General features: G+C 44.5%; 1 protein-coding gene across 1 annotated transcript; it reads left to right on the top strand.

Annotated features, from left to right (window-relative positions):
* Positions 16844-21285, top strand: LOC8056679 (U-box domain-containing protein 9). The gene is made up of 2 exons (XM_002453783.2): positions 16844-17359; positions 19905-21285. The coding sequence occupies exons 1-2, from the start codon at positions 17051-17053 to the stop codon at positions 20988-20990; spliced, it is 1395 nt and encodes a 464-aa protein (XP_002453828.1). The 5' UTR covers positions 16844-17050; the 3' UTR covers positions 20991-21285.

Below are 21873 nucleotides of genomic sequence, written 5' to 3'. Positions count from 1 at the left end.
AGGGTCAGTCCACCTCCACTGCTCGTGCTACACCAGCTAGAGGCACTCCAGCTTCCCGACAGAGGCCAGTCAGGATCCACAGGGATCTCACTCTTGTGTCAGCCAGAGAGATCTAGCAGCTGCGTTTTGTTCCGTTTCCTACTTGGTTCCCAGCTGCTAGGGATGCCAGAGCTGGTGCCAGGTTCTACACAGTCGTCCAGGAGGACATCCACGAGGCACTGGTTCGCTCTCAGTCACAGTTCAGGGAGCATAGAGTGATTGACCTGGAGATACTCGGGAACGTGGTTGGGGCAGATATTCGTCAGTATTTCACCTACCTCCACGGACTCCCAGAGTTGCTAGCACTCCCCGGTACTTATTGTGAGCAGTGGGTCAGAGAGTTCTATGCGTTAGTGTGGGTTTCTCCAGATCACAGTTACATTCACTACGCACTGGCGGGGTCAGACTACAGAGTGACAGCTCAGAGGGATAGAGAGGTGCTTGGACTGCGAGCCTCTCCCACCAGGATTCACCAGTTGTGCTACGGGAACGTCGATCCCCCTCGTCGTCCTCACGGTGGTGAGATACCACCGGTTGACTTCGTGGCTCCCTGTTTCCGTGCACCTTTTGGGGAGGGCTCCAGCAGGACAGTGGGAGATTTGACACGCCCAGCTAGGATCCTTGACTTTGTGTTGAGGAAGACTCTTCTCCCCAGGACAGGTTACAGAGACGGCTTCACTCGTATCCAGCAGTGGCTCGTCACTCACCTCATCTCCCAGACGCAGTTTGACTTGTGGGATCTGATCGTCTCAGAGATAGAGGACACCATCTCAGAGAGCTTTAGGGGCCGGCGTCAGTTGCCATACGCACATTGGATCACCCTGCTTATTCTTCGTGCTAGGCCACTGCCCCTGCCAGCTCACTTACAGAGGGAGTTGACAGAGTCCGACACCGTCTTCCCCCACTACGACCCCAGACAGATGTTGAGAGCGCATCACGACCTCAGAGGTGCACCTCCTCCTCGTGCACCACGTGGACCGGTGCCCCCACCTTCTCCTAGGGGCACCCTGTTGACACTTCTTAACGCAACCACCGGATATCGGCGACGGCGCCAGAAGTGCCCTGGTAGGGTAACTCTATTTACTATTGGATAATTCCGCAAGCGCACAGAATGTACCGCTGTAGCACTTCACCAAGGAGTATTCCAAGGTATCGTAATTTATATTTTCCCAAGGGAAAGCGGCTAAGTGTGTTTAACAAAAAGGGGAATGAGATTCCTTGAGTTATCTAGTATCAACTAGTGAATAAGGGTGGTAAATAACGAATAGGAAGGGTAGTGGTGAATCCAAGGTCCTATGCTAAAGGTAAATGGTAGAGTTAGCTAGGTGGGAGGATAACGAGTGAGTAAAGGACTCCTATGTATCTAACTTGACTTCTGTGACTTACTTTAATAGATAATTGCCTTAACTACGCTAGAGCCTTACTAACTGTGTGTGAGGGATAGCCGAGCTGGTAAGACGCTTAGAAGGTTTTTCACCTAACCCCTTACCGAAAGCGACTATTGGGCTTATGGACGCCTTACCTTTTAAGAACTAGCCTGTACGTGAGGAGAACCTAATGCCGCCCACGATCTGTCACCTACTAGGGAGTGCGCTCCTACTTTCCGTTCAAGCCAGCGGTAATCAAAGGTAATCTTAAGTATGAGCACCACGCTCACACTTAATCCTACAACGCTAACTAGTTGCAGCTAGCTAGAGCTCCTATACAAGATAGGACGATGATGCACACACAGGAGTGGTTACAGGTCACTAACTTCACTAAGACAACTATATTACTAAAGTAAATGCACAACAAGACTAAAAGACTTGCACTAAGTAAGAACTCAGTAAAGTAAAGTAAGAATAATATATTGATAAAAGGAAAGTCTTACAAAAGTAGAAAGGTACAAGAGCTATACCAGACTCTCCAGAAGATGACTCCGAAGACCCCGAGCTTCGCTCGACTCGACTCTAACTCCCACTCTAGACTAACTACTACTCTACTTGTATGCTTGGAACTTGTAATGCACTTGGCCTTGGAATTGCACACTTGAAATGAAGGATGGAGGCTGCCTTTTATAGAGGGAGATGGAGTAGGGGTTACTCCATCGCCACGTCATCGACCCGCGTGACATCTTCTCTCCACCCTTGGATCAAACCGACCTCACAACCGCCATTTGATCAACGGCAGGGGCAAATCAACATGTGGGACATGTGGGGAAGGTCGGTGGGAGGCCACCGACCCTGGAACCGCCTTTGATGTGGGGTCGGGCGACCCCACTTCTGGGCCTCTGGGCCCACCAGCAGTGTCCACAAGGGTCCCTTATGTCGGTGGACTAGGTGGCACACCTGGGTCCCACCAAAGAGGGGTCGGGCGACCCCCTCCCTGTGGGCCCAGGGTGTCACCTGTTGTCCCCTCGATCTCCTCTTGATGATTCTGATGTTGGCTTTGTCAAATAATGTCTTGAATTTGTTGTTCCTGCATAAACAAGCTAAGAGTACAAGTGGAACTAGTTATGGATAAAATATGTTCATGTCATGTCGTTTCCCCTTGCAACCGAGGCATGTTGACGGTGTTTTGTATGTGGATTTCTATGGTATATCCACCGTCAACAAGATCCCCCAAGCTTAACCTTTGCTCGTCCCGAGCAAACAATCAAACTTAGCCTCGGTGGATCAGGTATTGTTACTATGTGCACATTTCAAGAGTACCATGTGTACAACAAAGTTCTTCTCTTTGCATGAAAAATTTAGCTATGTAAACTTACCCCTATTACCTTAGTCCCTTATGGGGCTTATGGCTTTTCCTTTGTCTTAGGTGGTTGAGAGACAGAACAGTTTGACTTGAGCACTAACTTTCTCATTCTTAGCAAGTTTCATATCAGAGGTTTTGTGATATTTTTCAAAAGAAAGCTTAAATGTTCCTCTTATGGTTCTCTCATGTCACTCAAATGGTGTATGATTCCTCACCAAGGCATATGGTAAGAGTTGCCTTCTCTATTTCATCCTATTTCTAAAAGGCTTATGTGGAGTTCAAGGTAGGGATGAAAGGAGATAGCATACTTACTTTGCATGTATTGCGAAGTCAAAGCTCGGATCCTTGAAGAGAAGTGTCATACTCCCAGATCAAGATGTGCAAGTGTGATATATGGTGGACTAGGTTGCTCCTTTATTTGATAGACTCTCTATGTATTGAGACATGGCTAGCATTTTTTTCTTCTTTTTTTTATATATGAGCTTTCATGTGCTCAATTTTCTTTTTCTGTGGACTTGCACATGTCCATCTTTTTATTTCATTTTGCCTAGCCCTTTTGATGTCTCATTTACCAAATAATGCTTAGAGAGATGTTCTAACATTTAGAGTATGGAGCAACCTATTTAGTGGATGCGAAATACATGTGGTTGCGTACTTCCAGTGTAGAAGCAGCATATATATATGTGGTGTGTACGTGATCTTGATCTTAGGAGCATGAAAAGTCTCTTAACAAGGGTCAACAAGACTTGACGACACTCAACACAAAGCAAATAGCTTATGTGGAAAGGTTGCAATTATGTAAAGTAGATATGGCTGTGGTAGGAATTCATCACCATTGAGGAACAATTAAGGTTTTGATCATTTTAAGAATAAATCTCTGATAATCATGCATGCTTAGAAAAATATTATAGTAGCTCTTGTCTTACTATCTCATGTCCCACAATAACTTAGACTTAGTTCTAGCACTTGCAACCCACAAAGTTTTTAGGTTCATGGCAGTTTAAGTGAGCTAAGTGATCCATACTTAGAGAAATACTAAGTTGTATACTAGGCACTAGAGAAACATTAACAAGCAACTAGTCATAATTTCCATGAGGGATATAAACATACATGAAGCATATATGCTAAAGGGAAATGCTAATAAATTTTTATTTTTTTTTAAGTAAGAATGATAAAATGCATGAAAATAAATAGGATAGAATACTTACCTTAGTGGGGGAGAGGATCTCCCCCAAGCTAGATCTTCGCTCACTGTGGTGGCGGGAAATTTTGGTACCATCCAGCCCAGCGTTGTGCGTCTTCCTCTCGCACACGTCGGATATGTTGGCCGTTTTGTAACGCCAGTTGCAATGTTGCTTCTTGCCCAATCTGCAATTCGCCCATGTCATTAATGAGACTGTCCATACCTGTGGGCTGGTGACGCCTAGCCCTGTCCCTTGGGCGTGGAGTGCGTTGTGGAGGTAGACCCATGGAGTCTGAAGCATCCACTGACATCGCTTCATCGCCCTCTTCAACGTCATGGTGCGAGGATCCTCCTTGCTCCATCTGGGCGGCTTGCATCATCCTTCTTGTCACCCTGCGTGTCCCTGCAACATCTGGACTTGCCACTCGGGCTAGTCTAATGGTAAGTGTGCGGACCCCATACAACCGGCGCCTCGCACATGGGAGAGGAATTTCGGTTGTATAGCCCGGATAAATCATTTTAAGTTCACCATTTGGATCTCTTATGAGCATGTTAGCATTGATAAAGAAGTTCTCATCTACCACTCCTCTAACATAGCCAATGTCTTCAAAATAATGTGATTCAAGTAATCTAAAAGTATCGGCTATTCGAGTAATAAAGGATGTGAAATAGATGGGCTTCCCATACTCAATAGAGTTAAGCCAATAGTTCACTAGCAGTTTCACAGGAGAGACCTTGATTTTACTAACCATGGCATAGAGAATTTTAAGTTCATCATCAATTAAAGTATCAGTTCCCATGCCAGGATATAGAGTGCACATGATCCAGAAGTGAAGAAAGCGCAAGGTTGGATTATGGATTTCAATGGGAGTAGGATTTGAACAATCATTAGAGCCAGAAATTGCTTTCCAGAATCTAAATTTATCGAACATTCTAGTGGCATGATCTAGATCAAGTTCACATTCATGTTCACACCCTAAAGCAGTGTTTAGCAAACTCCAATTTAATTGATGTTCTTGCTCACACATGCGAAAAGATATTCCATTATTTGTGAGTTTTAGGGTGCATAGAAATTCCTTAGCAAGCAATTCTTTTCCAAATTCAGGCACTTGCCAAAAACTACTCCAACCAATTGCTCTAAACACCTTATCGAATTCAACATCCATACCTGTGCGGGCCAAAAGGTCCGGATCGATGATGCTAGTGTGTAGGAAGAGACCCTCTCGGATGATGTAGTACCTTTGCAACTCTTCTTGGCTTAACATGAGGCCGCTCTCGGGCTCTCTCATCCTTGATGGAGGCTCGTAGGGTACCATCCCATGGTAACCTTCTTCTTCCTCCCTTCCATGAGCATGGTGAGAGCCTTGAGAAGAGCTCTCACCCTTTGCTTTCTTGAACTTGCCGAAGATATGCTTCTTCATCCTCCTACACAAGTGAGGCAAACCAAGCTCCTACTACTACTACTATGCAAGGGGAATCTTTTTGGGTTTTTGTTTTGATGACTATTTCTAAACTAAACTTGAGAAATGGCTTGTAACAAAGAGAGAAGAGAAAGGATTGTGAGCTCGAAATGGTTCTGGTGGTTTTGGGTGTGGAGTTGAGCTCACAATGCTGTGGTATTTATAGGGGGAGAAGGGCAAGTAGTGGACCCACAATATAGGGGTCGGCCGACCCCCCCTAGAAGCACTTTGAATTTGAATTTAGCTTTATACAGGGAACCATTCTGCATGCTTTCAAGATTTTGCAGAGATGGTCCAAAATGGGGGTCGGCCGACCCCCATCCTAGCCCCTCCTCCACTTTAAACATTGTGTCATTGATTGTCCAGAAAAGTAAAGGCTAGGTGTGGACCAAAAGTTTTCAAATTGTTTCTGAGATTCCCTGTTTTAGTGCTTTGTGAAAGGTAAAAGATGAATGGCAAAAGTGGAGACATGTCTAAAGTGATTCCTATGGACCATGGGAGCACTCAGGCATGCCTAGGTGACCACTTTGCAGAATTTAAGCTAGTGGAGTGGTCCCAAAAGAATCAAAGATGAAAGGAGCATCTTATGACTAAAGTAAAGGATCAAGGGACCACTCTTTTTCAAACTTTAGCTAGTGTTACAAGCATAGGACTCCATTGTGATTCAAATGGTGGCCAGCAGGAGGCAAGTGGGGCCAATATGGGGGTCGGCCGACCCCCACATTGGAGCTCCCAGAGCATCCAAGTGCTGGGTTGGAACCTCTATGACTAGCAAGGTTGAAATGTGGTGAAGTGGGCCCCAAGGTGGGGTCGGGCGACCCCCCTTTGGGAGCTCCAGCAGCTCAAATTTTTATGACAAGTTATTCTCAAGATTTTATTTATTATGGCTAAACATTTTGTCGAAATAAGATATGCAAAATTCAAAGTAAGAATGCAATTGAAAAGTGAATAGTAGAAATTGAAATGCAGAAAATAAATATGGGATAACTACTGATTTACCTTATCAGCAAGGGCTCCATGTTTTAGGTCCGTAGAGCAGGACCTCTCCATCTTGTTCATCCTTCGGGTGCATCAGATGGTCCCGGAGACGTGGACCTTGATTGCACCTCTTTCTCCCGCCATACTTGCTTGGTATTGATTTTTGGTTCAGCGGGTTCCTCTTCTTTCTTTTCGGCCCTTTTGGCCGACTTACCTCTCTTGTCCCTTCGGCGTCGGATGTGGCGAGGCTTAGTCGGAGGTTCTTTGTCCTTCACCTGCATGTTAGCTTTATAACCATTGAATGGACATTTTACCTTCCATCCTGGGAATTGGAGGTGAATCTGGCCGGACCCCACATAGATGACTGCATTGACCGTGTTGAGGAATGGCCTTCCCAAGATGATCGAGACATCATTATTGGATCCCATATCCAAAATGATGAAGTCGGCAGGGACGTAGTCGTCTTGGACCTTTACCAGTATGTCCCTTGCCAACCCCTCAGGGAACCTGATCGTCTGATCTGCCATCTGCAAACGAACAAATGTGGGGTGCAAAGGCCCCCCTAGCAAATTATCATAAGTTACCTTGGCCATGATGTTGACACCCGATCCAAGGTCGCAGAAGGCGTTGTGGAAGATTTGCGGTCCGATCTCACAGGTGATGGTCGGCAGGCCTAGGTCGTCCTTCTTGGTGATGAAGGGCGAATCCAGAAGATAGCTCCAGTTGGATTGTACCGGAGGCTTACCGAACCTCGTAGTAACTAGTTTAACTCCTTCAATTGGGTCCTCAGGTTTCCCTGGGATCTTACCTTGCTCGAAGGATGGGACAGCTGCTGCTAATTGAGCTAATTGTGTTTCTAGCATTTTGTTAAAGCTCAACTGATTTTTCATAGCAGAGTTAAAGCTATCCAACTTTTCACTTAAGTTTTCAAGGATCTTATCATTAGCCATCATTTTCTTGTTAATGCTATCATTGATTTTAGATTGGCCTAAGACAAGATCTCTAAGAGAAGGTTGGTTACCAAAAGAATTATTGAAATTTTGATTGTAACCATTACCTTGATTACCTTGGTAGAAGGGGCGCGAGTTCCATTGCTGTTGTTGGGGCCGGTACCCATTGTTGTTGTTGTTGTTGATGAAGCTCACTTCCTCCTTTGTTTCGGGACAATTGTTTCCCGAATGATCATCTCCTCCGCACACTTTGCACCATGAATCAGATTCAATGGCCCGTGCAGTGGCGTAAGGTTGAATGGTCTCTTGCTTGGAACTTTCTTCCATCTTCTTCATTAAGAGGTCCATCTTAGCAGAGAGCATGTCCACCTCATTCAAGGCATGGACACCTCTTCTCTTGGGTTGGAGGCGTTCCTCATTCCATCCTTGGTTTATAACCATCTTTCCAATGAGGTCCTTGGCATCCTTGACATTGTGTTGCAAGAATGCTCCTCCAGCGGCAGCATCAAGGTGACTACGGGCCAAACCGGTCATGCCATGGTAGAAACCTTGGATTAGGAGCCACTCCTCTATCCCATGATGAGGACAGGCGTGAATGTACTCCTGCAGACGTTCCCATGCTTCGGGAATCGTCTCATCTGCTTGCTGTTGGAAGCTGGAAATCTTTCCACGAAGGGCGCTGGTCTTGCCCATCGGAAAGAACTTCTTGAGAAATGCATTGGCGCACCTCTCCCACGTGGTCACTTCACCCTTGTTGGCGTAGAACCATTGCTTCGCCTTCCCCAATAACGAGAATGGGAAGAGGCGAAGATGGATGGCGTCTGCGGCGACATTCTTGATGGTGAAGGTGCCGCACACCTCCAAGAAGTGTTGGAGATGGGCATTGGCATCCTCGTGTGGCTTTCCACAGAAGGGATTAGCTTGCACCATATTGATAAGCGCAGGCTTCAACTCAAAAGTCGCATCCCCCAAGTTAAGCTGCGGACCCGTGGCGACATTGTCAGCCGACGGCGCAGAGTACTCAGAGATGGTCTTCTGGGCCATAGCTTCTTTGATAACCGGTGCAGATACTCCTTCCTCTAACGGATTCAGGTTCGAGATGAACCTTTGAGGTGGAACTTGACGACGTCTAGTTCTCCTCAACAGTTGCTCAGGATCTTCAACGAAGTTTGACGGCAATTGGAAACCGCTCATACACTGTCAGGCTTCACAATAAAGGAAGACAAGACAAGTGATGAGTTATCCCTATCACTACTTGATAACTAGCAAACTCTGGATTCTCTTTTTGTTAAAACTCTTAGACAGACGCTCTCCCCGGCAACGGCGCCAGAAATGCTTGTTGACACTTCTTAACGCAACCACCGGATATCGGCGACGGCGCCAGAAGTGCCCTGGTAGGGTAACTCTATTTACTATTGGATAATTCCGCAAGCGCACAGAATGTACCGCTGTAGCACTTCACCAAGGAGTATTCCAAGGTATCGTAATTTATATTTTCCCAAGGGAAAGCGGCTAAGTGTGTTTAACAAAAAGGGGAATGAGATTCCTTGAGTTATCTAGTATCAACTAGTGAATAAGGGTGGTAAATAACGAATAGGAAGGGTAGTGGTGAATCCAAGGTCCTATGCTAAAGGTAAATGGTAGAGTTAGCTAGGTGGGAGGACAACGAGTGAGTAAAGGACTCCTATGTATCTAACTTGACTTCTGTGACTTACTTTAATAGATAATTGCCTTAACTACGCTAGAGCCTTACTAACTGTGTGCGAGGGATAGCCGAGCTGGTAAGATGCTTAGAAGGTTTTTCACCTAACCCCTTACCGAAAGCGACTATTGGGCTTATGGACGCCTTACCTTTTAAGAACTAGCCTGTACGTGAGGAGAACCTAATGCCGCCCACGATCCGTCACCTACTAGGGAGTGCGCTCCTACTTTCCGTTCAAGCCAGCGGTAATCAAAGGTAATCTTAAGTATGAGCACCACGCTCACACTTAATCCTACAACGCTAACTAGTTGCAGCTAGCTAGAGCTCCTATACAAGATAGGACGATGATGCACACACAGGAGTGGTTACAGGTCACTAACTTCACTAAGACAACTATATTACTAAAGTAAATGCACAACAAGACTAAAAGACTTGCACTAAGTAAGAACTCAGTAAAGTAAAGTAAGAATAATATATTGATAAAAGGAAAGTCTTACAAAAGTAGAAAGGTACAAGAGCTATACCAGACTCTCCAGAAGACGACTCCGGAGACCCCGAGCTTCGCTCGACTCGACTCTAACTCCCACTCTAGACTAACTACTACTCTACTTGTATGCTTGGAACTTGTAATGCACTTGGCCTTGGAATTGCACACTTGAAATGAAGGATGGAGGCTGCCTTTTATAGAGGGAGATGGAGTAGGGGTTACTCCATCGCCACGTAATCGATCCGCGTGACATCTTCTCTCCACCCTTGGATCAAACCGACCTCACAACCGCCATTTGATCAACGGCAGGGGCAAATCAACATGTGGGACATGTGGGGAAGGTCGGTGGGAGGCCACCGACCCTGGAACCGCCTTTGATGTGGGGTCGGGCGACCCCACTTCTGGGCCTCTGGGCCCACCAGCAGTGTCCACAAGGGTCCCTTATGTCGGTGGACTAGGTGGCACACCTGGGTCCCACCAAAGAGGGGTCGGGCGACCCCCTCCCTGTGGGCCCAGGGTGTCACCTGTTGTCCCCTCGATCTCCTCTTGATGATTCTGATGTTGGCTTTGTCAAATAATGTCTTGAATTTGTTGTTCCTGCATAAACAAGCTAAGAGTACAAGTGGAACTAGTTATGGATAAAATATGTTCATGTCATGTCGTTTCCCCTTGCAACCGAGGCATGTTGACGGTGTTTTGTATGTGGATTTCTATGGTATATCCACCGTCAACACACCCGCAGTACAGCAGCAGTTGCAGAGACAGAGGAGCAGCAGGACGTAGCTATTAGCGCGTTTGCAGATGCAGAGGCAGAGGGCGAGTTTGACTTCGCCTCAGACAGCTCGGATGATGACTATCAGCCGCCAGTGACAGATCTTCCTCCCAGAGCACATGACCATGAGGCAGGCGGTTCTTCGAGTGCTTCAGACCCCGCCCTGCTTGCTATCTTAGAGGGGATGAGGGCAGATCAGCGCCGTGCAGCTGAGGAGCAGGCGAGGCGAGACAGGGATCAGGCTGCCATCAATGCAGCCATGCAGGATGAGCTCCAGCGTCAGCTTCTCACCTTTCAGGAGCAGCAGCTTGCTTTCCAGGCCCAGCAGACAGCGATGATGGCCGCTCTCATGGCCGCCTCCGGGATTCAGCTACCGCAGATTCAGCTCCCAGGCACGTCCACTGTCAGGCCACCTACTCCAGCGCCGAGCCAGTCTCAGCAGCCTCTCCAGCTACCAGCTCAGAGTCAGCCATTTTCGACTCCGCAGCACCAGGTCTCTCAGGGTGCTATCTCTTCAGGCTTTGAGCAGGTACCTCAGTTTACTCCTCTCCGCTCAGGCTTCACTCCTCAGTCAGCGTCAGCGTCACAGCTTGTGTGGGACTCGCAGACAGATCCACATCTCAGCTTCACCTACAGTGCTCTGACTGGTGACCCTACGCCTCCTCCTCTGCAGGCTCCTGCAGTCTTTACAACGCTAGTTACCACTACAGAGCTTCTATCGTCGTCCGTAGCGTCGTCCGAGCAGCTTGCACCGTCTACCACCGTACCAGAGACGACAGCTACAGTGACCGAGTCTGTGCCAGCTTTCTCAGCCGGACTCGAGCAGCCAGCACAGCCTGTGACAGTCCCAGAGCAGACCTGGACCGCTTCACCAGCACCTGCAGCTTCAGAGGGTCACTCCACCTCCTCTGCCTCGACGGCCGACAGTTCAGATGATGCAGCTCGCTTCGTGGCCGTGCCGAGGGACTCCACTGCTCCGCCTCCTTCGCCGTCTTCTTAGGTTTTTGGTGCTTGATGCCAAAGGGGGAGAGAGTTGCGTATGAGAGTTAGGAGTTAGTGGGAGCTAGAGAGGGTGTTTAGGAGTTTATTCTTTTGAGATACTTTTTATGTATGCTACTTTATCATGCATCACGTTTACTTTCATGCATTGCACTTGTGTGAGATACTATGGTTGTGAGACATGACTTGTGGTTATTGTGATATCTTATTGTCATGTGTTTTGGCTCATATTACTTTTGCTTCCGCGTTGTACTCCGTTGTACTTATGAGCCTTATGTACATATCCTGTCGTATACCACTCACATATTTGGATGCAGGATATTGGACTTGGTTGATATAAACATGACTAATCCCTTTGTTCTTATTGTAACATGCTTATTGAAACCAAGTCACTTTAAAAACCTCAACTCTTTTTCATACTCGAGGTTGTCATCAATCACCAAAAAGGGGGAGATTGAAAGAGCATCTAGGCCCCTAGTGATTTCGGTGATTAATGACATTATTGATTACTGTGACTAATGTGTGTTTTGCAGAGGCAAAGTCATAGGTAAGGTCATGGTAAATAGGTACTCGATGGACAGGGACGTACATGCCTACTTAATAGTGGAAATCGTTTCGATTTTCAAAGGACGGATGGACATCGTCAAGACTGGACTGGTCTAAGTGCCATATGGAGAAGAAGGGCACTTAGAGTAGTTTAGGACTTTGTTTTCCTTTGACCGTACTATTAAGAGGGGCTTTGATCTAGTAGCTTGACTTAGGCAAGGCTTTAGGTTTAGGTGTGGTGCACACTTGGTAAACCTAGCACTAGGCAGCTCAGAGACAGTCCTTAGATCGAGAGAAACCAACTTCGTTTTGGAGCGATCGCGTTTCGGCGTAGTTTGGGTGCCCAAAGGGGCACCGGACACTGCACCGGACGCTCTGTGAGTGCGTCCGGTGAGGTCGTTAGCCGTTGGAACAGTGTGGTGCTTAGGGTTAGGCACCGGACGCACCGGGTAGCGTCCGGTCCCTTACCCAGGGAGGTTGCAAGCTTTCCTTGAGCACCGGACGCTCCGTGTAGCGTCCGGTCCCATGCGCAGGGAGCATGTAAAGTTTCCCCGAGCACCGGACGGTGCACCGGACGCTGAGAGTTAGCTTCCGGTGACCTGTCAGAGTGAAGGACAGTTAGCCGTTATGAAGCACCGGACGCTCGGTGCAGTGCGTCCGGTGCAACATAATGTGCGTCCGATGACCCCGTTTTCAGTGGAAAACGGTTGACCGACCTTTGGACTTCGTGGATAGTATTTATACTCCTCCACCTCGTCCATGAGAGTTCTCTTGCCCATTTGAACATCAGAGAACCATGTTGTGGAGCAAGAGAGTTGCAAGAGCCTAGAGAGGATTGAGTTTTGAGTGATTTCTTGAGAGAATCCTTCTCTAGTGAGTTCCAAGAGTCAAGTGTGCATCAACCACTCTCTAGAGCCTTGTTTGGGTCAAGTGAGAGTTCGTTGCTTGTTACTCTTGGTGATCGCCATCACCTAGACGGTTCGGTGGTGATTGGAGGCACGAAGACCGCCCGGAGTTCTTGTGGGTGGCTCGTGTCAAGCTTGTGAGCGGTTTTGGGCGATTCACCGCGACGAAGTGTCGAAGAATCAGCTCGTAGAGAGCACTTGGTCCTTGCGCGGACCAAGGGGGAGCAAGACCCTTGCGCGGGTGCTCCAACGAGGACTAGTGGAGAGTGGCGACTCTCCGATACCTCGGCAAAACATCGCCGAGCACTTTCTTCCACTACTCCTTTACTTTCTAGCATTTACTTTGTGTTTTTATATTCTTAGAATTGCCATGCTAGAATAGGATTGGAACTAGGTTGCAAAACTTTTTATCCGGTAGCTCTCTAAGTCACACTAGGCACAAGGGGTTGAATTAGAGCTTATAGGTTGCTTAAATTTTTAGAGAAGCCCAATTCACCCCCCCTCTTGGGCATCTTGATCCTTTCACTTTTATTTTTGGTGAGAGATGTGAAGAAATAGCTTCACTACCAAGGATTTTTAAATACTTGCTCGCAAAAAAAGAATTTTTAAATACTAGAGTTATTTCCATAAACTTGTATATATACTCTCAACAAATATAATTTGGAGAGCAGAAGCAAAAAAGGACCATGAAAAGAGAAGCATGGACCCACATATGTATAGAAATGAAAAAACTAATTAAGGCCAGTCTCAATTAAGATTTTATAAAAGTTTCATGCACATAAAATATACTGACATGACACTATATTGATGAAGAGAGAGATGATAAGAGTTTCATAGGAGTAGAGATAGTTTTATGGAGATAAAACTCTTCTATATTATTTCCAAAATAATGAAACCCTTATTAAAACTAGCCTAAGTGTACGAATGAAATAAAAGTCTAACCGAATACGGCAGAATTTAAACTTGATGAGTCAATGAATGGTATATAGTACTACCAAATAACAAAAATGGTCAATGCGGCAGCGTCCGTGGATGCATGAAAATGAACGACACTAGAGTCTAGACTCTAGAGCAATCTTCTCCACTCAGTCGTGTCTGACCATAATGTGCTCACACCTCACCAATCAGCCTCCTCACATTTTCTCAAAACAATGCAAGTCAACATCATTCTGTCCAGCGTGAATGCTAAGATTGTGCTCTTCATTTGTTTAAGGAAAGATCAACATATATTAATATTGAAACTGTACATCTCACACCTAGCTTCCACAGAAAAATAATAAAGCACCCATGTACTGTAATGTAATGTAATTATTATAGCATCTGTCTCTCAAGTATATGTACTGTTGGATATAGTTTTACTGGCTTCCTCACAATATAAATTGGCTTTTAGATTTGTTATAAGTCAAACTATTTTGAATTTAAAACTAAATATATAGAAAAATATTAATATTTATGACACTAAATTAATATCCTGGATACATAATGATATATATTTTTATAATGTATGTATATGTATATTTGGTATCACTAGATGCATGATGATATATATTCCCATAATGTATATTTGGTGTCATAAAGGATATTACTATTTTCTATAAAATTAATTGAAATTAAGATAGTTTGACTTTAGGTGATTCAAGGAATTAATATATTATGGCACAGCGATTTTATTTCAAAGAAATAAAACGGGTCCAGCAGGCAGTGGCACACCATCGGCCCAAACTGTGCACAGTGTTCTCATATTTTCCAATTATATATAGGCACATCCGTTTATATAGTGTGTTACCCCTCTAATATATGTATGTATTGATTTAGCAAGAAAAACACTTAATCTAAAGTGCAACTTATGAACATAAATAGAAGTCATGAAGATGGATTACGATGATGAGAACCATCGCACATAGTGTGTGTAACACTTTATATATATTTGATCGTTGGAAATCTCATTTACCTAGAGGCACATGGTGCATTTGAAAATAAAAAGGAGTATGACTTTTTGTTTCCATCTTTTTTTAGGGAAAGGTGGGTCTCTCTCGTGCTCAAGCACATATCTCTTCGCAAAACAAGAAAAAACTCTTTTTAAGCTACATGTATCTAGTGACCTAGACATGGCGATATAGTGTGTCCTTATAGCGCTTTTAATATACTTTTGTGCACCCTAAAATACAAAAGGAGTATATTTTTCCTTTTTATTTTTGCAAGAAAGGCGGGCATCTCTCATGCTCAGAGACATATCCCTAAGCAAAACAGAAAACTTTTCCTTTTAGCAGGAAAGAGGTCTATCTCTCATGCTTAGGGACATATCTCTCCGCAAAATCAGAAAACCGTTACTTGCACTCAAAGCATCTAAGTTACAATGCCTTCTTATAATTCTTACATGTATATTGTGCATCGCAACATACAAAAGGAGTCTGATTTTTTTTCTTCTCTTTTTCCTTTTTTTGGGAAATGTCGATTTCTAACACCCAGGCATATATTTGAAACGAAAACATAAAATCCATTTTGTATGTTATCACTTACAAATAGAGAACGAAGCTGCAAATTGTCCTCGTATTATTCATATATATACATTTTGTTCACAATGAAAATACTAAAATGACTATGTTTTTTCTCTATGGGTTTCCTTCTTGGATAGAACCCCTCTCTCTCACGCACCCTCAGGCACATATCCTTTTACAAAATGGAATGACGACCTTTTATGTTATTTGCACAGAGAGCATGGAGTCACAATGTTTCCATATCATTCTTCTTACATACACCTATGAACATGGAAAATACAAACACGTAAAGATATAGTTTCTGTTTCTTTTGTTTTTGGTGAGTGATGTAAATGTTTCACTATAAAAGGAATAGCAAGAAATTTTAGTGGTGCTTCCAAAAGATGTATTTATAGTCTCAGCAAATATAATTTGGAGGGCAAAAGCAAAAAGGACCCATTTGAAAGAGAAGCATGGACATATATATATATATAGAAAATGAGAAAACTAAGTGTAGGAATGAAATAAAACTCTGACCCTACGGAAGGATTTAAACTTGATGAGTCAATGAATGATATATAGTACCAAATAACATAAATGGTCAATGAGTCCGTGGATGCATGAAAATGAACGACGGCTAGTGCAGTAGAGTCTAGTGCAATCTTCTCCACTCACTCGTGTCTGACCATAATGTGCTCACAATCAGCCTCACCTTTTCTGAAAACAATGCCAGTCAACATCATTCTGTCCAGCGTGAATGCTAAGATTGTGCTCTTCATTGTTATTATTAAGGTCATGTTTGGATTTTTTTTAAAATCATTTTTTGTCTGTAATTTTTAAAATCTGGATTCTGAGAAAAAAATGGGAGTGTTTGGATCCAAGTTTTTTAAGAATCTAACTTCATTTATTTACTATTCTATGAGTCATAGAAAATTGACAAAAGCTTATATCAACATTTTTCTAGTTGGCAAAAACTGGTATGTTTGGATCATACTCAATTTTCAAAAGCTAGATTTTAAAAAACTGTTAAAAACCGGAGGATCCAAGCATGGCCTACGAAAAGCTCAACATATATTAATGTTGAAACTCTACATCTCACACCGGCTTCCACACATAAGTGTACTACATGCGAGTCCAAACAATACCGTAATGTAATGTAATTATTATAGCATGCATCCATCTCTGAAAATATAAATTGTGGGTAATTTTATTGCCTTCGTCACAGAATAAATCAAATTTTAAATTTACCATAAGTCAATTAATTATATTCATGACACTAAATTAGTAACGCTAGATGCATCATAATATATACTTATTTTTGTAATATATATTTGGTGCCATAGAGGATATTATTATTTTTTACGAAATTAATTAAATATAAGATAGTTTGACTAGGTGATTCGAGAAATTAATTTATTGTGGCACATAGATAGTACTATTCAGGAGCATATAGATTTGCACTTAATTATATAGTTATAATAATATATATAAATAAAACAGGTCCAGCAGACAGTGGCGCACACGTCGGCCCAAACCGGGTGGCCCCGCCGTTCGAAACCAAATCATTCACGGGGCTAAACGTGCCCGCGCGGGTCCCACCCCTCGCATAAACCCGCCGCTCTTCCTTCCTCTGTAACCCACCACCACCCGTCCGCCAGCCCCCCATTAAGCCTCTTCCTCTCCTCCTCCTCCAGACCTCCACCGCCACCACCTCTCCATGCCCGCCGGCGCCAGGCCCGACCGCGACCGCGACCGCGAGGCTTCAGCGCTAGGAGCGTCCGATAATACCGTTGGCTAGCGGAAGAGGTGGCCTGGGGGCATGGCGAAGCCGACGCCGGTGGCCTCGGCAGAGGAGGCGGCGGCGATGCGGCGCCGGCTGAGGCGCCTGGTGGCCGCGGTGGCGGCCGGGAGCGCCGACGCCGAGGCCTTCGACGAGGCGGCCGAGGCGCTCGCCAAGCTCAGGGACGCCGAGCTTGGCCCCCGCAAGGACAACAGGGCAGGCGACGGCCACGGCGACGGTGGGCAGAACAGGCGCCGCACGGAGACGGAGGCCGCGGTGCCGGAGCACTTCCTTTGCCCCATATCCTCGGAGATCATGAGGGATCCCGTCGTCCTCGCCTCCGGCCAGGTACTTACCTTACCACCTTGCCTTGCCTTCCCCTTCCCCGTCGTGGCTTGGCGTTGCGGGGTCGATTAGACTGGATGTGCTTCTTTCAGTCGGTGGATTATATTTTTTACTAGCGTTATAATTGTCGTTGCTTAACCATGCTAGGGAGTTTTTAGCCTGCCTTATTAATACGATTTTCTTTTAAGGAATGAATTGAAGTGCGATTTTATTCTTCCCTATTAGTATAGGTGATGAAGTGATCGACAGGACGGATTTCGAATTTCCTTTAGCGCCTATAATTTACCTTCCCCTCTTCCTCCTCTACTCTCGTGTCCTCATCCTCCTAGCGCTGCTGCGACGTCTGAACCTCCACACACACACACACGGCTTAATTTTGTGGTGTGCCAGAAGCTTCTGATGATACCGCCACCTGTCCCTTTCGTGCCCCCGACAGTTTTGTTTGTGTCCCTTTATTTCTGTCTAGTTTTATTTATTTTTCATCTTCTACCTTTTGCTCGTGATTCGCCGCTCTCCCGTGATGTGATTGCCGGCTGCTGAGCAGCGTTTTCAAAAAAATTCCGTCTACTAGTGTTTTTTTTTTACTTTTCCTTTTGTTACAGTCAGATTTTCTCTTTCTGTCGTTTGATTATTCTGAGAGCACGAGGATTACAGCTTTCTCTTTCGGTGCTACTGTTGCTTTTGCCGTTCGATTATTGGTGGTTATTCTTCAGGCTTGGGCTAAAATAGACTATTCTTACTAAGCGACAGAGTATTCAAAATTTCCTGAGCTGTTCTTAATTATTTAGCCTCGTCCTAGATCTTGTAAAGCTACGATTTCTGATTGAATAAGTGTTCCATTCCTGTTGCTAGAACTGTCGTTGTACAATTCTCTTGTACTTTCTCCATGGCAAGTGCTAAATAGAAATGAACCCACATGGGGATTCTTCCTCTTTGCTACGCAACCGCGTGCGCTTCTGCTCTCTTTCTACAGATGACGTTGCGTACTGCAGCACGAGACCCGGATTTTATGGCTTGGATTTGGAACGACGATTTATTATTATTACGTGATCTCAGATGGGTGCTGTCACTCTGACCGTCTTACGCCCCCCATGTTGGACAGTGCATGTGACTCGAGTTATTGCCATGTTCACTTGCCGTACCCTAGTTCTTCGCATGGACAGATCATGAAAAGATTCAGCTTTTATGGCCTTGGGATTTTGTTTGCATCATTCTGTCGGTGTGATGTGAGCACCGCATCAATTGAACGAACCTTTTAGCCATTTTTGGTCCACTATATTCTACATTGATGCCGTGGTACTCGTCCTTGTTTGCTGAGGCTTTCATTCCGAGCACATATACCTTGATTCTTTCCGGCTTGTTCTTGGTTCTTGTTTCAATTGCTTCATCTCACCAACAAGTGAGTGTTACATCATTGAAAGTTAAATCCATAAAAGTGTTACATGTAACTGTATGTATTATGTTCAATTAAAAAGAAAAGTTGCTTCTATCTATATAAATTTACACAATGCATGAGTTATGTTGTAATGGATTGAAAAGGGGAATAGAGCTGCTCATAACAAAAGTTAATGTTTGAAGATTCAGTTTTAACTGGTTTTGGATACTAGAGTTTTAACACTTCAATTGCCTGTCCCGTCGGAGATGTGCTGTATTCCATCGGGCCTTGTTTAGTTCCAAAAAAATTTGCAAAATCGACACTGTAGCACTTTCGTTTGTATTTGACAAATATTGTCCAATCATGGACTAACTAGGCTCAAAAGATTCGTCTCGTCAATTCCGACCAAACTGTGCAATTAGTTTTTATTTTCGTCTATAGTTAATACTCCATGCATGTGTCTAAAGATTCGATGTGATGGAGAATCTGAAAAATTTTGCAAAATTTTTTGGGAACTAAACAAGGCCTGTATTGACTTGGTTCTGCCTTTGTCGGCATGTCCTGTTCAGAATTTATTCCTTCGTTCAGGGAAAAGAAAAGCTTACTAAGATTTCCTTACAAATGATGTGACAGGTTTAATTCAAATTTTAATTAGCCCTGCACCACCCAGTTGTGTTCAAATAAATATGATTGAGACTTCTGTTTGCAGCGTTTTTGCATGAAATAGTTGGTATGACACTGCCACTTTTACCTTCAGGAGAAATAGGTTAATTTAGATTCTTCTTGAATAAAATGGTTGGTATACCAGCTTCATTTTCCTGGACGAGGTCCCATATTTATCACTGTGCCTGAATGACTTATGTGATTTAACCTTTATAAATTACTCCTACTTTGTGTGGTCCCTGATGTTGACATTGTGTATTGATGCATTCATAAATCCTCTTGTTTTGCACGAATCCAAAATGGTGTATTCACTTAACATAATGGTTGAGAGAAGTAATAAATCAGTCAATCTGCTTCATACAACTGTTTGTTTCTCTGTATGCTTACACAAAAATCATATAGCTTATGAGTTATAAATATGTTTCATAAGTAATTGCTTTCTTTACTGCTGAATTGTCATAGATGTTTTTGTGGCATAAGCTTGACATAACTATTCTACTCCTTGTGCAGACGTATGATCGTCGTTTCATTCAAGAATGGTTAAGTGCTGGAAACCGGACATGCCCGCAGACTCAACAAGTCCTTTCAAATACAATTATCATCCCGAACCACCTTGTGAGAAGCATGATCTCACAGTGGTGCACAGATAATGGGATCACTCTGCCACCAGTTGAGAACCAAGATGAAGATCTGGTTACAAACAATGAGCGAAAGACATTTAGTAAAATATTTGAGAGGATCGCATCGTCGTCAAACCTATCTGAGCAGAGGGAAGCCATTAAAGATCTCAGGCTGCTGACAAAGTGCAACAGTTCACTAAGAGCAGCCATAGGAGAGAAACCGGATTCAATCTCACAGATCATTTCCGTAGCATCCAACCCAGAGCTAGAAAACAATGCAGAAGTTCTGGAGGATATGGTGACAACTATTCTTAATCTTTCTATTCATGAGAGCAACAAGAAGATTATTGGAGATGATCCATTGGCAATCCCGTTCCTCATAAGGACCTTACAATCAGGAACCATGGAGGCCCGGAGCAATGCTGCAGCTGCCATCTTCAGTTTATCTGCCCTTGACAGCAACAAGGTGAAGATTGGTGAACTAGGCGTGATGAGACCTCTGGTGGATCTCCTCGAACATGGCAGCATGATAGCGAAGAAAGATGCAGCTTCAGCTATCTTCAACCTCTGCATGCTGCACGAGAACAAATCAAGGGCCACCAAGAGTGGGGTTATTGACGTGACCCTGAAGGCCATCACTGATGACTCGCTGGTGGATGAGTCTCTGGCCATCCTTGCCCTGCTGTCAGGTGACCACGAGACAGTAGAGGAGATCGGCGAGACCGGCGGCGTGGCCTCCATGCTCCATGTTATAAAGGAAGACCAGTGCAAGCGCAACAAGGAGAATGCAGTTGCGGTGCTCTTCGCAGTCTGTATGTACGACCGCACCAAACTGAGAGAGGTTGCGGAGCACGAGAAGCTGAACGGGTCCCTGGCCTGGCTCGTGCAGAACGGCACTTCAAGGGCAAGGCGGAAGGCCGTCGGGATCCTTGACAAGATGAAGAGGACCCTGCACCAGCCGCACTACTCGTGCTAGTGCCCCGCCTACCATGGTTGTGTAATTAGGGGAATAAGGGGGGTGTTGGTTGCTTCGCTGTATATATTCAGCCTGCATATATAGCTATACTCTTGTCTTTGGTTTGGTACATATGAGGTTATAATACAGTTTTCGTCCCGCAGAGTAAGTGGTGGTTTTCCCTCTGAAACGTTATTGTTCATCTGAAATTTTGCGGTTCACATGTTTCTTCAGGGTCTTTGCACATGGTCCTGAATCATATCTGGTGCCGTACATGGATTTTTTTTGTCACAGAAATATGGGTGGTGTTTGCTCATGATTTGTGGTACCTTTTTCTATTGAGATGAGTCAACATTCTCCGTGCTACAGATGGGTCGCTGAGACGTATGTTTCACGCGTTGTCGAATCAGATACCTAATCTGCTGACTTGTACATATTGGAAAATCTGCTGACTTGTACATATTGGAATCAGATACCTAATCTGCTGACTTGTACAGATTGGAAAGTTCCTTTGAGGTCTTTCTCCGGCTTTCGAGATAACCACCGTGTCGGCACTGGGCTCTCCGGGCTTTGGCTCATTGGATGAAGTCCCTAAAGATGTTGAGCTCCAGTCAGTCGTTAGAGCATCTATAATCTAAGAGTCTTTTTTAAACTTGTTCTCCAAATCATCATTTATAAGACCATTTGAATAACAATCCCTTTCTGTACTTTCTATCCTTCAAAAGTTTTTCTATAACTAGTGCATACTCTAGGGAGCCTAACTTGTACATATTCAGAGATCAACTTAAATAAACTATTAAAGGGGTTTTTCTACTAAAATCTCTATTTCTATTTGTCGTGAGGATCTTGAAGATTTACTCTTACATTGCAGTGCTTCGTGGACGCTCACTTATTATTGAAATGA

This window comes from Sorghum bicolor, chromosome 4 (assembly GCF_000003195.3).
Source record: "Sorghum bicolor cultivar BTx623 chromosome 4, Sorghum_bicolor_NCBIv3, whole genome shotgun sequence".
Taxonomy (NCBI): Eukaryota; Viridiplantae; Streptophyta; class Magnoliopsida; order Poales; family Poaceae; genus Sorghum; species Sorghum bicolor.
Note: the sequence above shows the minus strand (reverse complement) of the source record. Positions and strands in the feature narration are given on the sequence as shown.